The following is a 19535-nucleotide window of genomic DNA, read 5'->3' as shown; positions in this document are numbered from 1 at the left end:
CCAACTTTGTGGCAACAGTTTGTTGAAGGCCCTTTTCTATTCCAGCATGACTGTGCCCCAGTGCACAAAGCAAAGCTCCATAAAGACATGGTTGGATGAGTTTGGTGTGGAAGAACTTGACTGGCCCACACAGAGCCCTGACCTCAACCCCATCCAACACCTTTGGGATGAACTGGAACGGAGATTGTGAGCCAGGCCTTTTGGTCCAACATCAGTGTGTGACCTCACAAATGCTCTACTGCATGAATGGGCACAAATTCCCACAGAAACACTCCAACACGTTGTGGAAAGCCTTCACAGAAGAGTGGAAGCTGTTAGAGCTGCAAAGCTGTCTGAGTGTTTACAATGAGACGTCATTAAAGTCCCTGTTGGTGTGATGGTCAGGTGTCCCAATACCTTTGTCCATATACTGTATCGTCTTTAGAGAGTCGCTAAGAGCTGAAGCTTTTCACAGTATAGCGGCAGACTCACATCCACATGCAGAAAAACTTTTTACCACAGGCTGTAATTAAAACTAAATTAAGATTACTATGATGCTGAATCATCAGCACGATTAAGGGAGATGTTTTTGAACAAAGCCCAACATCCTGTTTGCGTACACTCTGTCTGAAATCCTGCTTATCTCTCTCTGGAGATTAGCGCGTCATTAGCCCAAAGGTATGACAAACATGAAAAATGTGAGATGACAGGGATCCAAACAAGCGCTCACACAAGGACAAAGTAAACAAATGCACACAGAAACACACAACGGCAGCGAGCGCAGAGATGAAAGGAAGTCGCATCACACAACACACAAAGGTGTGTGCAGGTGGCAGAAAACTTTTCCCACAGTTCTGTGTCGATGGCGAGGAGATCTGGCACTGACGCGGGAGACGATAAGAGGAGCTAATTTTATTCTTCATGCCATCGGTGAACCTCGGTCACGTAGCTGCACACGGACTGTGACTGTGAGGTTATTGTCATCAGAGGTTTTAAATTCCCCCGATGTGCTGCCATAACAAATATGAGCTGCTGGGTGGAGCACAGAAAGGGAGATTCTTCCTCGTTGTCAATCCAATTTAAAGATTTAAATTTAAAGAAAAGCATTTAAAGAAAAAGACAATCATGGGAATCCTCCAATCTAAAAATAAATTACATCAAATTTCTCAGTAGATAATAACAACCAAATTGTCAGCACGCGTTGGGGAGTCACCAGTCAGACGAATCGGTCATGTACAAGTTAAAGATGGCTGATGAAGGAGACCCCCGTCGTCATCAGTCACTCCAGGCTCTGTTGCCACCTTTGACCTACATACTCTGGTTGGACTGTATCTCACTGTAAGGCACACGCCCCTCTGACTTCATTTCACAAACAACTTCGGGTGACTGATTTGATCAAATGAGGCACCAATACAACCGATTTGGACAAGAGAGTACATTTCAGGCACTTCTTTCGAGGCACAGACACAGAACTCAGTACGATGCTTCTATCTTTGAAGCCAAGCTGTGTGGTCTCTGGTGTCAATACATTCACATAAACCATCTGTGGGAACCTTTTCCCTCCTCAGGACACCACACAGACAAATGCAACTGGCCTATTACTGCACTGTGTAAACCGGTTCCGTCTGGTGTCACCTGGAGTCGTTTTGGGTCGAGGTCAGTTTCCAGCCGTGCATCACGGCTGCAGCTAATGATTTGATTCATTGGTGATTATCTTCATAAAGAACAAAGACAGGAATACACCAAAGACGCTTGACCCTGCAAATGTTTGACATCTTTGCTTGAAACGATCCGTTTGCTTTCGATGGACTAAGACTTAGTCACTAAGTGGTTGATTGACTGTGTGTCAGTGGTGAGAATGAACCAAAACAGTGAAGCTGTGGTTCAGAAAGCCAAAAGAAAGAGCTGAAAGATGCTAAAGATGCTTCACATTTCGTTAATATAAAAATAAATCAGATCCAGTCTCACAGATCAGTGTAGGTGTTGTTCGTCTCACTGCTAAAGGAAGCTGATTTGTTCCTCTCGCTTCCAGGAAGGAAACTTTAGAAAGTCAAGAGAAGAACAAAACAAAAAGGAAAAAAGGTTGAGGAAAGAGGCTGTGGTCATTTGACCTACTCTGTGTGTGTACGTATCATACCTCAACCAGTCCTGCCACATTTACCTGCCAAACGGAGCGACAGGTGAGTGTCGCAATCACCGTCACACTAGTCAGGAACACACAGGCACACCTTTATGTTCCACAGCCTGAGAGGACGCTCATCAGAAGAGCAGCGTGAGCCGGCGAGCTACGACCCACAGAGTGTCCGCACGTCTCTGCAGCTTCTCGGATACGCGTTAAAATCCGTCCGGCCAACAGGAAAGGTATCTGTCTTCTCATGCTTCCCGTTCAATGCTCCTCTGAAATGTTTATTTACAAGGGACGAGTGCAGAAACTACTTCTATAGAGCTACTGCAAGCAATATTGTGTGTTCTGTGTAAAGAAAGACCTCTTCTGGTGATGTGAAGCAAGTTAACTGCAGCAGGCTGAAACAAACTGTGGCTCTAATGACGGGTCTTGCCAGCAGAGAAACCCAGAGAAAAATTTCAGCCAGAATCCCAGACTGACTGGCTTCACCTCTAAACTGACAAAATTAAATTAGGTGAAAGGTTAAGTTCAAGCAGCAGAAAAGAACTGGACTCTAAGTTCTTCTATCACAAGGCTGAGCGGCTTTTCATCACATTCGCATGTGCACTTATGTCAGCACTCTTCAGTTTGCGGTCCATGTGTGACTTCTCTCTGGCTGATGTTGCTATTCGTATCTCGGTCCTCTGAGCGTCGGGGTGTGGTTGTGCTTTGTCATCTCTTCGCTGCAAACCAATTTTCTTCCCGCTCAAAGCTGTTAGAGGATGTTAGAGGAAAGGACCCCGCGGTTTACCCCATCAGGGGGTCTCAGTTCACCTCAACCTGAGACGAAGACGCCAGCGTGAGGATAAAATGGCTGTGAGCGGACTTTTAGGGGAACTCAAACACATCTGTTATCAACCACAAGTGCCAAACTCGCCTCAATGGGCCACGACCAGAATCTCTGAACTGTCAGCCGTCCCGTTGCACTGTGGGTAATGTTGATGCCAGGTTTTATCCAGGATCAAGAATGTATGGAATTAAAAAAATCTTTACTTCTGCTTTGATTTTGATCCTTGAGTGCAAAGATGTTGCAAAGAGGCTGCAAAGAGGCTGTTTATGAGTTAGACCAGTGAACTACATGAAAGCAGCTCACACAGAACAGACTGCGAGTCTCTCCAGCCCCCCCACATCATGTGGAAATGGGACGAGCACAACTACCACCGCTTACAAAGTCGTAGTTTCAATCTTCCCGAAACGCCGACATTTAAAACTTCAGTCGATCAGGCAAAAGAGAGAGAAAACAGTTTGTCACTGAAACTGTAAAAAGTCTGCGTTTGAATACAGTGTACACGATACAGCAGAACAGAATCCTGCCCCGCTTCATTCCTGAAGTCTTCTGACCGTCCTAATCTGATTTGTGGCGAGGAGTGTGTGTGTGTGTATGTTATATAATGTGTCCGTTTATCTCTCGTGACTTTCCCTCCATCAAGCTGCCGTCGCCTGCCTTCGCTCTGCCTCTAAGCGAAGCAGCAAAAACACTGCCCACTCGGTTGCGGTCCTCGTCGCCTCCTCCAGGCTCCAGCACGAACTGCTGGCTGTCAAACTGTTTTTTCCCGCCCTCCGTGCAGTTTCGCTTAAAAGGTCAAAGGGCTGCCATCACGTTACGGAGGAGACGAGACGGAGACAAACTGCGTGGATTTAAAACCTCGCGAGGGGTGTGACAAACAGGCCAGAGGTCGACGCTTAAGTAAAGTTTATGGAGTTTGACTAAAAAAAAATCCCCCGCCAGCATGTCACGTGTTGAGCTTCATGGCAGCCTGCCCCTCAGGCGCTCTCATCTAAACGGAGACATCCTGGCCCTAAAGCGTTTTGACAAGAGAAGGCCGGGAATCTTCTGAATCTTGCGAGGATTCTTTTGTTTGATTTGATCGAAAACATTTGGGGGACCACGACCTGAGGACCATTCAGTCCAGTTTTCATGCCAATCTGGCCTTCTCGAGAGACGCCGATTTTCACCAAAGCGTGACACAAATGCAGCACAAATGAAAAGAAATTCGAGAGAGGAAAACATCTGCACAGCTGAAAACTGTCAGACTGGGAGAAGTGGGATAAAGACCAGAAAGATTTTTGCCTTTAGAGCAACATCAGGGCAATAATTACCCCGACCGCAGAGGGTTTCTGATGCCGCTGTTTATCACTGTGCCTCCTCTCCACAGGATGTCCTTACATGGAAGCTTTCTGTCCGACGAGCAGTTCCAGTGCTCGATCTGCCTCGATGTGTTCACGAACCCGTCGTCCACGCCGTGCGGCCACAGCTTCTGCATGGGCTGCATCAGCAGATACTGGGACGGACTGAAGGTGCGTCACTTCGTCTTTCTTTCTTTCTTCCTCCTGTTTTTAAAGTGTCTAATCTTATCTAACTCATAAAGGTGTCCAATAAATGCAGTGGCTAGCCTGTGGGCTGCCATCTTTGTTTAGATTCGGCACGACTTTGGGAAAAGTTAAATATCTTGTTAATCGTTCAGCAAACTGAATATTTTTTTATCCTGATGGCCAGAAGAGTTTTGGAAGATTCTTGAAAGAAATCACTTGTTTGAAAAACCCAGAAGGTCATTTAAAAACACTGACGGTTAATCATAAAAATACTACTTTTAGAGAAACTGATGGTTACCTCCGGGGTGCAACATTAAACTAAAGCCACCAGAGGCTTAAAGTGGGGCTAAATTATTCATCCTTACTAACTTATTTCCTGCACTCGTCCACATTCCTTCTATTCTCTTCTGCGTCTGGATCTGCTTCCGTCCTTCCATATTATTTATTTTCTTCTCTGCTTCCTTTTTCACTTCCTCCTCTCCTCCATCCATCCTTCCGGTCTCAGGTTTGTCAGTGTCCCCTCTGCAAGAAGACCTTCCAGAAGAGACCAGACCTGCAGATCAACAGAACGCTGCGAGAGATCACCGAGCAGTTCAGATCCGTGAGAGGAGGAGGAGGAGGAATAGGAGGAGGCCTGGCGAGGGGAAGGAGAGGGGGAGGAGGAGGAGGAGGTGATGGAGGGATACCAGATACTTTATTTGATGAGCTGAAGAAGAAGCTGCCTCGACCTCTGCCAGTGATGCTGACTTGTGAGGCTCAAGGTAAAACTGGCAGCGAGTCAGACCTGATACCACAAGATCTCCAGCTGAGATGTGAATCCAGATGTGCTGCCATGTGTTAAAACATTTTTGTTACATCCAAAAAGTTGAAAACACCCTCCACAACCCTGCTGCTTGAGTCTCATTTTAACAAAGCGCTAATCACTTTGACCGTCGCACTGAACCGTGTTGCTTCCCTCAGAGGGCTGCACTCAGTCTGCCAAATGTTTGTAAAGTAATTAAATTTACTCATAAATATTCCTGTCAACCTGTGAAAATGAGTGTGAAGGTCCTGGTGTTTTATCTTCAGTCGTCGTACGCAGCGTCAACATGCTCATAACAACACCGTTAACATGCCGACGTTGAACAGGTATGCGTGCTATGTTCACCATGTGGTGTCTCAGCATGTTCACACTTGCTAATTAGGCTAATGATGGGAAAGCAATTAGTTCAGCAGGCGTTTGATTGAACTGGACAAACTGAATTTTGTTGCAGGTGGCTTTACAAACTCACCAGGATAAGCTGACACCTGGCCAACAATGCAATCCCCTGGTGGACCCAAAAGGGGGGGCCCCCATTAGCCAGGTGTTTGAAATAAACACCATAAAACATGCCCTCTTGGATGCACTTCTGGTTGACAAAACATGGCGAAATGCTCCACCACATACAGCTGGTGCCTTTCTTTACCTTTATTGCCCCTGGCCCTCAGACAGCCTGAGTTCATCACTGCTAGCTAAAAGTAAATGTCGTCTGTGTATTAAAGAAGACCTGACTTTTCCTCTCACTTCCTGTATCGTCTGCCTCAGAAGGTGAGTCGATCCCAGCGACATTTTCAGCAGTCTCGACCCCACTGGCTTCTTCAGTACCAAACCACAGTCCCATCGCGCTCCTGAACCACACCTCCAAACCTCCTCCGCCGCCTTTCCCTTCCAACCACCCCAGGGGCCGAAGAAGGTTCACCGTGAGCGGGGCCGCAAGCAGCCAAGGCCTCCCCCTCTGCGAGGACCACCACAGAGGAATAACGGTACAGTACTGTTAATGAGAATGGAAAACGATTTTGAGCTGCGCTTAACGTGAGGCTGTTAATATTCTTATGGTTTGACCCAGCAAAGCTCTCCCTCTCCAATTCCAGATTTACTGCAGGACTGACCAAGTCTGCATCTGTCCTGAATGCGAGACCGAGTATCATCAGGATCACGACACGGTGACCATCGAGGACGAATGGACGGAAATCAAGGTGGGAAAACAGGACGGAGAAACAAAAGTGATGGCTTTTACTGCTTTAGTGACTTAGCTAGAGAACAATGACTGTAAGAAGAAGAACAAAAATCCATCTAATAAGTGTGTGTGTGTGCAGGCCCAGCTGAGTGTGTCAGAGCAGGAGATCCAGGAGATGATCAGGCAGAGAATGAGGAAGATGGAGGAGATCAGAACGTCAGTGATTGAACTGGGGGTAAGACAAACACACAAACACATCGAGCGCGTGTGGTGAAACCTGTAAATCCTCCTGTCATCTTTTATCGGCTTTTAATCTGAAAACCAACCTCACCAACTTCTTCAGGTTTTACTCAGCTTCTGGTTTTATTCCCCAGCACTGAGGGGGTTTTACCTGAAGCTTATTTCATGTTTGTTATGGACTTGGATTTGCGGTCCTTGTGGGTTTAATACCCTAATTTGGGGTATTCAGTCCATAAAACTTGAGAATTTGACTACACCTCCAGGTGTATACATGAGTTTTCAAGGTTTATTATGAATCCCCCCAGTCGGCGGTGGAGAGAGAGACGGCGGGAAGCATTTGCCTGTTTTCTGCGTTTATCTCCGCCATCGAGCGCTCCCAGGTGGAGCTGATGGAGGTGATGGAGATGAGCCGGAGGGCGGCCGAGCACCAAGCCGACGCCATGATTCGACAGCTGGAGCTGGAGGTTAAAGAGCTGCGGAGGAGAGAAAGCGCCCTCGCTGAGCTCGCGCAATCGGACAACCACATACACTGTGTCAAGGTTGGTGAGGGTCAGTTCCAGTTCCTCGGCAGAGCTGAACTCTGGGCCATTTCACACCTCTTATTTATATCCACTTACTTTCCAGACGTTCCCCATCCTCTGCAGCCCTCCGCCCGCCAAAGACTGGTCAGCTGTGTCGGTGAACTCTGATCTGGGAACAGGGACCATCTACAGGTCGCTGGCAGAGCAGGTGGAGAGGTTCCACGAAGAGCTGAAGAACATTGCAGAAACAGGTGAGTGAAATGTGAGACACATGACTTGCAGACAATGAAGACATGGCAGTAAAGAGGATCATGAGTCAACTTTCTTCTTTTATGTGTAAACAGTTCATTTTTTGTTTATGAGGCACTACAGCAGCTGGTGGTTGGCAGGCCTCCAGTTTGATGAAGCAGCAGGAGATGCTAAGCAATGCGCCATCAGACAGCCATGATGGCTCCCTCTAACGCCACCAGACTCCTTTAACAGAAACAGCAATTTAACCTTGACGAGCACAGGAGTCGATTGTTTTTAGTTCTGAAGTCAACAGCGCAAATAAACCCAAACTATCCCTTTAAATCCTTAAGCAAGGCGGCACATATAAAGTACTAAAATAGCGCCCTCTGGTGGTAAAGCTCAATGTGAGCTGTTTGTGTGTTTAGTCAGTGCATCTAGTTTTAAAGAACTGTGAGATCAGCTCATTAAGAAACCCTTTGCTCCTCTCCAGGCTTTCCTGCTCCAGTACTGGAACCCAGCCCAGTCCGAACCCAGCCCAGTGAGTGTCTCTGTCCACTCCACCTTAAACAGGCCAATTACAAAGGGCTGAACATAAACCAGGGGATTATATCTGTCAGATACAGGCCGGAGTGACTCTGTCCATCCTGTCTGAACCGGTTAACATAATCATTATGCTGCACAGGCACATTCCACCTTAACCTGTCATCTGTATGAATCCGTCCAGCGCATTAAGAGTGTTGACGTTTTTGTTTTCCTGCAGGGACGAAGAGGTTGCAGGAGTACGCATGTACGTAAAACATATGAAAACAACATTATGGACACACGCAGTCAGTTCAGTCAGTTCACAGACATCAGTTCAGTGTATGGATGATTCCAGTTTGTTCTTATGCTCTCTTCAACACAGTGGACGTGACGCTGGACGGCCACACCGCACATCCCCGGCTGGTCCTATCAGTGGACTTGAAGAGTGTGAGACGCCACAGAACAATTCATCAGTCACAGTGGATTTCTGTTTTGGCATTACATCTGTGAGATGTTAACCCCTGCGTGTGCTTCTGCAGGTGAAGTGCGGAGACCGACACCAGCTGGTCCCAGACAACCTGGAGAGGTTTGACAGAGTGGTCTGTGTCCTGGGGAGGGAGATGATCTCCTCTGGGAGACACTACTGGGAGGTAAGACGCTTATGTGAGTATGTATTATCCGATTCGGAAACCCATCCAACCATCGGCCTGGACGTTTGTGAGAGAAACGTGCTGCAAAACGACATTAGACTCTGGTTTGTCCACAAGTCTTGCGATTGCGGTCACACAAGATTATTTTCTCGAGATCACACAATATTAATAAAACGAGAAACATCTGCCGAACGTGTTCCAATTCAACGATGTTTTGCAAGTTTATTGTTGTTGTTTAATTCAGTTTAGTTCAGCTTAAGTAAATAAATAAATATGAGCTGCTTCCTGTGGACAGGTGGAGGTGGGTGGGAAGACAGACTGGGATCTCGGGGTGACCAGACAATCGAGCAACAGGAAGGGGAAGATTGAAGTCACCCCGAGCCACGGATACTGGTTCCTCAGCCTCAGAGACAAGTGAGCTGTCAGTCAATTACCCAAATCTGGATGTTGGAAGGATTTCTCAGCACACTAACTGACTTTGGACTGAATGCTAACGTTGTTCTGCTGCCTGCAAGTCGCCCAAAAAGCAAAACAGGGCAGCTTCAATCTTCTCAGCATCATTTGTTTCCTTGGTGTCACTTTTTTTCTCTCAAACATTCAAAATGTGGAGAAAAATATATGAAAACCAATGGCATCAGAGAAAGTTGTTTATAGATTCAAATTGCTTTTCCTTTCGTCTTTCTCTTTCTGGTAACTACGCGTCCCTTCCTGTCTCTTGTCTCTCCAGGAACAAGTACGCCTTTCGCACTGAACCCTCCACGGATGTCCACCTGAACCTCCGACCACACAAGATCGGGATATTTGTGGACTTTGAGAACGGACAGGTGCGGTACGGAACGCGTCCGGACTTATTCCGCCTCTGACCAGAATGCGTCAGGTCCTCCAAAGTCTCCCTCGGCTTCAGTTTCACCACACGCTTCCTTTTGTCTCCGTGTCCCCCTGCAGGTGTCTTTCTACAACGTCGACGCTAAAATCCACATCTACACCTTCAACGACACCTTCAGCGAGTGCATCTACCCGTTCTTCAGCCCCTGCACGAACAAATCCGGAAAAAACGACTTGCCGCTGACGATCACGCCGGTAGACGCGTCAGAGTGACGGAACACGACGAGTTGCTGTTCCTTCCTCTCTTGTGAACCCTGTATCATAATTTTTTACATGCCTGTTCACACTTGCTATTGGCAGATGTTATGTGGTTGAGACATTTTATTGCTGTGTTTGAAATGACTTCCTGATCATTCATTAAAACAAGCTGTCGCAAGCTTTTGACACGTGCTTGATGTCATTCTTGATATGTGATCCTTATCTCAAGCCTGAATCCACCGCCCTGAAGTATCACATACCCACTGGCACATATTCTCACTGCAGCTCTAAGCGTGTATTAATCCGCCACTGAAAATAGTCCTTAACAAATGTGTCCTCCTGTTGGACGGATGTTTGCTAAAAACCAGAGCTTTGTTAAAAAAATCAGATCTCGGGTTGGACTAGTGCACCTATTGGTAATAATAATCATAACCTTTCTTGAACTATTTGCAAGTGGTGCGAGTACCAGCAGGGTTGGCACTCGCTCCTGTTGCATAACCTTTAACCCAAACCTTTTCACAAAGACTGGACAAACCTGTCTGCGAGCACCCGGGCAGATATTTGCCATCAGGTTCCTGCTGTCTGCAGGTTCCCATGGATACCAAAGCACACAACATCGTGATTGCACAATAGCCTGGAAAGTTTGCCAGTTGATTTGTGGCCATTTGATTCAAACACAGAGCAAAATGTAAAGCAGTGCAGCTGGATTTTGACAAAAGGCTACAGGATAAGTTGATTGCATACTTAAGTGGGACAAATTAGGAAGGTGCACATTTCCAAGTAATCAAGTAATTTACCTGACACATCCTGAACCTGCAACTTCTGCGGCCCGCAGGACTTCTTTGGCCGGCAGGTAATCCTGCTTAAACGACCACCTTCCTCCCACAGATGCCAAACTTCAGCAAGGAGAGAAATCATACCAGTGAGTGAAACTATGCACTATGCAGAGTGTGGGAGTAAGACCCTCCTCTCTGCAACATGCATCAAATCAAGCGATTCAGGAGTTCGCTCGGCCCTGTCGGTGGGCTCGCATATTAAAAACACAACACCGGGACTTCGTCAATCGTCTTCGATGCACAACTTCATTGGGAATCAAATCAACATCACATCACTTATGATACACAATCATTAAATAGAAAGAGTGAAACAAAAATCATCACATCAATGAGCTAAATGACAGGTAAACATTCAGCAGGAGAAACAAACAGTGCACAGAACAAGACACACTGCAGGTCAAAGGTTCACCGAGTGACAGTGAAAACGCAGCATATGAAACCACCTGCAGCTAACAATAAAAGAGTGTTAATCTCTTAACAACCAGCAGCTATGAACCAATGGTGGTTAACCCTTTAGTTTGGATCCAGGAAGTCACCGTGCAGTAGCGGGCATGAGGTCACCAAGTTCACTCAGTGTCGTCTTCACGTCAAAACTTTCTCAGCAAGAAATGTGGCAAAATACTCCACTATTGCTTTCAGGGCACATCAGGGGAAAAAAAAAAAGTTGAATTTGAAATAATAAAAAATTGTATTTCTAATAATACATAGACAATAACAATATCACATCTTCTGTTTGATATTTAAATTTTGGGTGGGGCTCTATTTGGTGTTAAAAAAAAGGATTTTACATTTATGAAATTACACTAAATCTTACAGTAAAACTTGTTCTACATTTGTTCATAAAACCCAAAACTCTTATTGCATCAGTAATCGGTACACACTCAGATTTGGTTGCCATCTAGTGTTAATCTTTGGGTCTTTGTTGTCAGTCTAATGGTTGGTGAAACTTCCTGATGTCTCCTCCTCGGCTGATGTGGAGGAAGATTCTGCCTTAAGTCGAGTGCTACGATAAACTTCTGATTCAGTTACATTCACAGCATTACTTAAACTGAGTCTCTTCTGACACTTCAAAACTTGCATACTTTGAGCAAAACCAAAAACAGATAGCAGACGGGATTATGCGAGACCTGATTGTAGACAGAGCGAATCATTTTAATTGTACTCAGTCCGATGAGGACAATATCGTAGTGTTACTGCTGCACATGTGCACAGTTTACCGTTGTGCGGAAACAGCGCTGACCCCACAACCTGCCCCAGTAGATTTCAAGTATTTAAACTCAGAAGCTGCTGCCGTCGATGCGGTCCTGCTTCATCTGCGACTTGGCTTTTTGTTTTAGCAGGAGAATGTGTTCGGCGAACTCCCTCATGGCTCCCTTTCCCCCGATGCTGTGGCAGACGTACTTAGCGGCGTTAGCGGCTACCAGTGGAGCGTCTCCAGGTACTGCGCTCAAACCCGACACGTTCAGGCAGTTGACATCTGGCTTATCGCCACCTGAGAGAGAGAGAGAAAACAACATATATGAATACAAAGAACCCGTGTATGATAAAATCACAGTGTGTATTAGTACACACTTAGCATCAAACTTTAACTTTAAGTCGAGCTAATTTTCTGTCTATTAACTAACTGATTGATTGCGTTTGAGCCGCTCTCAACATGGCGGGTCATGTTATATTGCTGTGAATGTGTAGCTGCTTCACCCATGTACGCCACGTCCTTCCACTGCAGCTTCCTCTGCTCCACCATCGACTCCAGGTTATCCTTCGGCTCCTCTCCCACCTGGATGACCTGGCAGCCCGTCCTCTTTTTCAGCTTCAAGGCCAACGACCGGGCCACGGGGTCTTCGCTGGAGGTCAGCAGCACGACCTTCACGTCTTCTCGCTGCAGCATGCGGATGCCCACCATGTCTCTGGTGTTAATAGACACCATCTCCTTTCCGGTGGCGGACAGGAAGATCCGACCGTCAGTTAAACATCCAGAAACTTTGCAGAACATCAGACGAACCACCTCTGGTGTGTCCCGACCGAAGTAACCGTACCTGCAGAAAGAAGCACAGACCGGATGAAAGCAGAAAAAACGATGTACTGATACCTTAAAGAAGCATACAGACACAGAAGCAGCTTTTTTAGTTTGATTTTTCCCTTCAGAATCGAGGCTGTTCTGATTATGGGGTTAAATAAACAAATAAAAAAGCAATAGGATGAAAACAGTCTGAGCCTTTTATCAGCTGTATTTGTGTAAACACAAATGTTCAAGATTGGGAGGGGGTGTTTAAACAGGTAAAACAGGAAGCAAATGATAAATAAATGAAAATCTGTTGGAGAGTAAAGGACTGTATGAAGATTATCAGGATGTGGAGAAGGGCCCCTCTCTTAGAGCAGGCAGAAGAAAACCTTTTAGTATTATTATTATCTTATTTGTGACATTTCAAAATGTAAAATCAGCCTACAGCATCACATTTTAATTTGCTAAATTGTTCAGTAGAACAATCTTTTTGCAGAAGACTGAAATAAAAATAAAAATGCTGTAAGGTAAAATAAAAGTCCATCTGATGCTCTTTCAGGTAAATAAAAAATATTTAAAAGTAAAAAGCTTTTCAGGATGCTGTCAGCAGTACAGGTGCTGCTGGCCACAACGCTAACATGGCCGCTGATGCAGAGCTTCAGCCACCAGACGTGGGAAAGACGGCTGCGACAAACAAAGAAACGGGCAAACAGGACGAAACAGACACTGTCTTAGGACTTACATGTGTTGGCACTGGTGCAAGTACACATTGTGTCATTTGTGCAAAAGTGCATAGAACCTATGACAAAGAAACTCTGGTTAGACTGCATTTTTTGTGCATAAATAAACAACTGCGCGGTTACCTCCCTGAAACCAACAAGTCCAGAAGCGATTTGTTATCCCTATTTGACCACGCCTGCTGCCTCAACAGCTTCCAAACAAGCGCGTCTACAAACGCTGAATTCAGTCAGAAGCCTCGGCCAGATTTCTGGATCAAGCCTTACTCAAGTTAGCCTGCACTGGCCAATCGTACTGTTGATGCCCTTCACCACCTCGTATTTATGTGAGTGAGTGAGCTCTTGACTCTGACAAGCATGACAACAAACAAAACCACAGACCAAGTGTGCAAAATGATTCAGTTTTCAAAGGGGATTTTGTTTCTGGGCTGTGTCCAGTATGTGTTTGTGGTGGGGATACACAGCTGGAAGTGGAAAGTCTGAAGGGGTGAGGGACGTCTCACCTGAGAACCCTCTGCTCCGCCACAGGCCAGTCGATGTCCACATCGATGTCCACGCTGTACTCCGGCAGCATCTCGTAGTAGGCTACCTTACCACCCTGTAGAGAGGGAAACACAAACGTAACATAAAAGTGTGACGGCACGCAAACTGTAAGAAACAACAAGCATTTATCAAATAAGAACAAACCCAAGAAGATCCAGGGACAAAAGCATGCTGGACATTCACCACACGGTCACATGTAAGGTCACAGGATTCACATGACGCGTCTTACTGGTGTGTTTAGAAGGACTGAGAAGAATGGAAACCTAAGATAATAAAACACTTCAGTCAGTTGTGCTTCCCAGTTACCTGCAAGACTCCCTTCATTATCAGCTCTCTGGTGGTGAAGTAAAAACAGCCGTTCTCACACAGCTCGCCTTTCCAGTCCTGACGCCGTGGCCGGTTGGCCGGGTCCAGATTTAACGGCTCGGTGTTATCACCGCCTAGACGCACACAGTGTAAAGGTTAAAGGTCCATTTCACGATAAACTTCAACAAATACGAGTGCAATCACATGGAGAGGCTGAGTTGATTAGAAAAATGTCAGTTTTGTGGAATTATTTTACATCTGGAGCCTTACAACCTTTCTCAACCTCCTGCCAGCGGAACTGGTGTCTCCTGACCACAGAGAAGACCGAATCAAAGCTGGACAGCATGTCCAGGGCCTCCTCCACGTGGAACGGGTGGAGACACGGGGATGTAGCCTGAATGTTGCACACCACATCGATCCCTGCCAAAAACAAAGTCAGCAAAGGACGTGCTTTGAAATCTGCTTTGTCTTCAATGTGCAGCGGCTGGCGTACCTGGGTTCAGCCTGACAAACTCTTGGATGGTCTCCAGTGACGTGGAAGAGTCTTTGGAGACTTCAGGACTCCTGCGGTGCACCTGGGCTCCCCAGTCTTTTGCCACCTTCTCAATATCGTCATGGTCTGTCGATACCCACACACTAGGAAAACAAGGGTGTGTTATCAATATCATGATCATCTGAGATCGTCTCTCTTCATATCTGCAGATGATCAATATCTACTTCGGATTTATGTTTTGATGCTCTCTGTCTTATAAGTGGTATAGAAAATGGATGGATGGATGGATGAATCCTTTTCTAATCGTTTTCTTCTGTAGACTATAAAGGCACAAATAAAACTAGTCTGCAGTAACTTGTTACCAGCGAGTTATTACTGTCAATGAGTGCATTCATTTAAATTATGACTTTTGAAGACAAAGGAAGAGATGGCTCAAAGCAGGATTGCTAAAAACTACTTTCTAACAGTTTGTCATACAAGACACCATCAGTTCTGGGCAACTACGTCCCCACCTCCGACTGAAAACCATGTTAAGTACTGATTATTCCGTCAATCATTACAATGATTGATTTCTCAAGTAATCACTGAGTTTATAAAATGTAAGAACATAGTGAAAATGGCTCAGGACAACCTCAAGTCTTCATCAGATAAGCACCTTGTTTTGTCCAGGCAACAGTCCGAAATAAAAAAGGTAAAAATTACGAGAGAAAAGTTGATCGTTGATAAGTAACTACTTGATAATCAATATGACAGGCTATACATTTTGCGTCAACGTTCGGCATGAATTAACTGGGCATAACTATGTCCTAAAAGTGTGTTTTCATGCATTATGTACTTATTTTTTCCTCTGTATTCACTTAGAGGGTCTGGAGGACATTGTAAAAGTAGCCGTTAATATCATAGCCTACAGTTATCCATCTACCTGTCAAACCTGTTGGAGTCCTGAGCAGCCCTCAGCACCCATGCAATGAGGGGAACACCGGCTAACATTTTGATGTTTTTCAGAGGAATCCCTTTACTTCCTCCTCTGGCCAGAATCAGCGCAGCTACGTGTCTCTTTTTGGCCGCTCTGCCCCGCTTGCTGGTGGGATGTCCGTTAACATCATCAAAACGTCTTTTCCTGGAAGCCATGACGACTGAGGATATTCGGCGGTTTGTCGAAAGGTAACACCAAGACAAACACAGAGAAGCTGTCGCCGAAATGTCGCCCAAAAAGACGGAATTAAAGCCAAGAGCTGCACAAGCCAAGTCCAAGTAGCGGATAGTTGTTGTTCTTCTTCGGGTCTTTAATTCTGGATGCTAATTTGTGGACGAAGCTCACTACCGCCGCCTCTGCTCGGAGGGTGAAGTGTCGCCAAAGAATCACATTTTAAAATGCTGCATTTCATAGTTCCAACTTCACACATTTAAAGATTGGTGTCTTCTACTTTTTATTATTTTAATTAACTTGTTTTTTATATAATTTTAGATGTTAGTAGTGGCAGTCAAAATAATTCAAAGCGCTACTAACTACCTCTAACACTAATAACTACAACAGTAAAATCCTGGTTTTTAGAAAACATTTCTATGCATTGAGTAAAAACTGGAGCAGCGAGTGAACAGATTTACGGTACTTTACCTTTGGTCTATTTGTGTTTATTGGATCAACAGCGCCACCTTTTGACTTTAAGTGTAAATATACTTTTTTGATCTGGTCATCTCTTATTCTCAGCTTGATTTTTTTAAATATTAAACTTCAAACTTGAACTTGCAACATTGATTGCATTATCTTTATCTGATAGTTTCTTTACAAATCAAGATTTTACAAGTTTAATAATTAAAAGATGTTACTGCGCAATAGATGAAGCTATCCACAGTGTGTGTAGTTAAAATGTTCTCCACCAGCTGTAACATTAAACTGTTAAAGTACCAGATTTCACTATTACATAAATAAAACTCTCTGGAAAAATAATAATTAAACAAATGCATTTCTATCACATTAGTGTATGTGTGAAATGTTATTTCCTGCTTCTGAACCTGCTGATCTCCACTAACCTGATTATCCAAAAGCAAAAAATGGTTTGCACTGTGGCCACAAATTACACGCTGAAAACATTTAGTTCAGGTTTGGCAGACACATGAGCGACAGCTTACAGCAGATATAAAGGAAAAGCAACAATAAACAGTACAAGAACTTGATTTAACGAACTAACGTCACTCATGTCAACCAGTGCAAAGATGCCATTTAATGCTATAAAAAACAATTTAAAATCAAAGCTGGTTAATCAGTTTATATAATGAATGGCAATGACCAAAAACTGGCTTCAAAGTCCTCAGATTTGGTTTACTCTATGATCAATAGCACCACCTTCTGGACGTTAAAGACAAGTGGGCCGCTCTGTGTTTTGGTGTGGAGGGATGATGGATGGAGAAACAACACACTAACAATCGTTATTTTAGCCTGTTGGATGGTTTCCTTGTACTTCATGCTGTGCACTTGTGCTCAGACATATTAAATAAAATGATGCAAACATGTCTTTGCAATTCCTCTGGGACAAATTTTGTTAAAAACCGACTGAACCCATTGATCAAAAGCGGTTTGGCCTGAATGCATAACAACAAACACGCGTCACGACACTCACATCAGCTCACAGTTTGCCACTGAAGCCAACACAGGAGTCAGTATGGACACTTAGACTGCTGTATTGTTGCATAAGTTTTACACACACACAGGTATGCTACCTGACCAGTATTCCAACCCATTGCCGAGAAACCAAAAGCTTAAAAATAAATTACACAGACTTAATAGCATGACGTTGACAGCTGGAGAGAAACAGACACGTAAGTGAAGAGAACCGAAAGTCAAAAAGCAGGACTAAGTAGTTCAGCAGAGTCCGTGCACACGTCAGGCACTTAAACCAGTCTTAAACCAGACTCACATTTCCTCTTTGTTTAAAAAAAACATAAAGGTCTCATCTTTAAAGCTCAATGTTGACGTTTTTTGCTCGCAAACGTCTGATCTGCGTTGTTGACACCCAATACTGCAAAACTAACTAATTCCTACCAACCCCAGTTGACGCTAATTAGAAAAAGTTACCACACTAACATGCTAAAACTAAGACGGTAAACATCAGCATGTTAGCATTGTCACTGTGATCATATCACAATCACATCAGCATTTAGCTCACAGCGCCGCTGCCGCTCAGCTGTGCTTTGTGTTTGGTGCTAATTATCAAATGTTACCATGCTAACATGTTGAATTAAGAAGGCAAAGATGTTCAACATTATCTTGTAAACATCAGCATGTTAGCATCGTCATTGCGAGCATGCTGTCACGCTGATGATAGCATTTAGCTCAAGGCGCAGCCAGTAGCCTCACAGAGCTGCTAGCAGAGCTGTGGACTCTCTGGGTCTTGGTGTTTTGAAAGGGGGGAGGGAGGGGATCAGTGCACTACTGCCTGTGATGGTGCATGATCAGACATTTATAAATCAACTATTTAGAGTAATTTTTCCACCACATGACTTGACTCAACTCAACTTTTTTGGTACCAAGTGATGCTGAGCTGAAGCTAAAAGGCGGCATGAAAGCACTGCAGGGCTTTGATTGGTCAGAGACGAGAATCACCGCGTATGCATCACGGGATATCCTGCACATTTTTAAATCAACAAACTATCATCAGTAGCAACTGCAATTATTTTTATTGACTCAACCCGAAACGGCAGCCTGCAGAACGACGCCGGGGTTAACAAAGAGACCAAGTGCATACGCATCAAAAGGAAAAGGTTAGTGGTCAAGTAATAAACGTTTTCATGTTACGCGTCTCCACAGAATAAATCAGAGTGTTCCTTTAATGGGAAAACATGACGAGAGGGAGGAAGAGAAAGAAATAACAGTAAAGTGGAAGGGACCAGAGAAGAGATGAGGTCGTCGGTCAGGTTCAGCGGGTGTAAAGTACACTATTCCCTCCCTGATCCTTTTCTTTACTGTCGCTCTGAAAGTGATCAGATGTCAGTGTACATCTGGTACATCTCTTGTCAATATTTGCCTCTGAACTGCAGCGCAGTTGCAGTAGGCTTCTATGAGAAAATGTAAATAGTTAAGTAAAGCACAAATTGTACTCGGGTAAATTAGATTTGGTTACCTTCCAAAAACCGTTAAGATACAAGAAAGAGAGTTAAAGACGATGTGACAACAAGGATAACAGTATGAGTGACAGTCAGGACTTAAAGGAAGACAGGAAGGAGGAGGGCAGCTCTTCTGCCTGAACTCCTCCGACAGCCCAGACGGCATACCGTTCATTCGTTCATCCTGCACCACTCCTCTCATCAGACGTGTCTCCTTCATACCTGCCCCGACTCCTCATCCTCCTCCTGTTTCAGCCAGAGGAGATACCAGCTGACAAAATGCTGCACGTATTTTGCATTCTGAGTGCGTCTATTTTTGTTTATCTGCACATGCAAATGGAAAACTTTGCAAGTGACCGCACACAGGAGCTCGCAGAGGAGGACGTCGAGGAAAATCAATGGACCTTTTCTCAGCCATGTGCGCTGTGATGAAAAAGTGCATTTTAATCTAAAACATGAGCTCCTCTGTGCCTAAACTTACACCCCATCTGACCACCTCAAGCACATGCATTCAAGTGACCATCAAAACGGGTTAGCAAACGACCCGTTCTGCTCATGTTCAGGGTCAGGGCTGACGATGGCGGAGGTACAAACACATTCATCATAGAGATGTGTGTGCTCCTGTGTGTTATTGCGTTCAGGTTTCAGGTGTTTTGAGAAGTCATTGAGGGTGTGTGTGTGTGTGTGTGTCGGCTTAATTACAAAGACAACAGCAGAAGCGGGGGGGGTGTAAACACACACAGCAGGGAGGGAAGGTGGAGCAGATAATGATCTCTGAATGAGTCATTTACACACCTGCATGCTTATGTTTGTCTTTTTTGGCTGTGATAATGTA

The 19535-nt window shown here is 44.9% G+C and overlaps 2 protein-coding genes across 4 annotated transcripts; one reads left to right on the top strand and one right to left on the bottom strand.

Moving 5' to 3' along the window:
• The first annotated feature begins 2155 nt into the window (after positions 1 to 2155).
• Positions 2156 to 9870, top strand: LOC124054713 (E3 ubiquitin-protein ligase TRIM39). Of its 3 annotated transcripts, none has more exons than XR_006842437.1 (15): positions 2156 to 2340; positions 4300 to 4441; positions 4962 to 5217; positions 6021 to 6238; positions 6347 to 6451; positions 6572 to 6667; positions 6978 to 7211; positions 7297 to 7444; positions 7915 to 7962; positions 8185 to 8211; positions 8329 to 8393; positions 8486 to 8596; positions 8892 to 9017; positions 9324 to 9420; positions 9542 to 9558. XR_006842437.1 is itself a non-coding variant. In XM_046381040.1 (15 exons), the coding sequence occupies exons 2-15, from the start codon at positions 4301 to 4303 to the stop codon at positions 9692 to 9694; spliced, it is 1818 nt and encodes a 605-aa protein (XP_046236996.1). In that variant the 5' UTR covers positions 2163 to 2340; position 4300; the 3' UTR covers positions 9695 to 9870. The 3 variants fall into 3 exon arrangements, 1 of the variants encoding a protein (XP_046236996.1); XM_046381040.1 differs by having other exon boundaries at positions 2163 to 2340; positions 8892 to 9010; positions 9542 to 9870; XR_006842438.1 differs by lacking the exon at positions 8892 to 9017 and having other exon boundaries at positions 2158 to 2340; positions 9542 to 9682.
• Positions 9871 to 10742: 872 nt separating this feature from the next.
• Positions 10743 to 15903, bottom strand: cmasa (cytidine monophosphate N-acetylneuraminic acid synthetase a). The gene is made up of 7 exons (XM_046381071.1): positions 15519 to 15903; positions 14597 to 14739; positions 14377 to 14523; positions 14104 to 14237; positions 13758 to 13852; positions 12214 to 12551; positions 10743 to 12007 (listed from the first exon to the last, which is right to left on the bottom strand). Exons 1-7 carry the CDS (start codon positions 15725 to 15727, stop codon positions 11793 to 11795), a joined length of 1281 nt encoding a protein of 426 aa, XP_046237027.1. The 5' UTR covers positions 15728 to 15903; the 3' UTR covers positions 10743 to 11792.
• Positions 15904 to 19535: the final 3632 nt, after the last annotated feature.

The sequence above is a fragment of the Scatophagus argus genome, chromosome 23 (genome assembly GCF_020382885.2).
Source record: "Scatophagus argus isolate fScaArg1 chromosome 23, fScaArg1.pri, whole genome shotgun sequence".
Taxonomy (NCBI): domain Eukaryota; kingdom Metazoa; phylum Chordata; class Actinopteri; family Scatophagidae; genus Scatophagus; species Scatophagus argus.
Note: the sequence above shows the minus strand (reverse complement) of the source record. Positions and strands in the feature narration are given on the sequence as shown.

Coding starts and splice junctions, on each gene's coding strand:
- cmasa (XM_046381071.1), bottom strand. CDS start 15,727: ATGGCTTCCAGGAAAAGACGTTTTGATGATGTTAACGGACATCCCACC. Junction 14,740..15,518: donor GACTCCAACAGGTTTGACAG/GTAGATGGATAA, acceptor TTGTTTTCCTAG/TGTGTGGGTATCGACAGACC. Junction 12,552..13,757: donor GCGGAGCAGAGGGTTCTCAG/GTGAGACGTCCC, acceptor TTCTTTCTGCAG/GTACGGTTACTTCGGTCGGG.
- LOC124054713 (XM_046381040.1), top strand. CDS start 4,301: ATGTCCTTACATGGAAGCTTTCTGTCCGACGAGCAGTTCCAGTGCTCG. Junction 7,445..7,914: donor GAAGAACATTGCAGAAACAG/GTGAGTGAAATG, acceptor GCTCCTCTCCAG/GCTTTCCTGCTCCAGTACTG. Junction 7,963..8,184: donor CCCAGTCCGAACCCAGCCCA/GTGAGTGTCTCT, acceptor GTTTTCCTGCAG/GGACGAAGAGGTTGCAGGAG.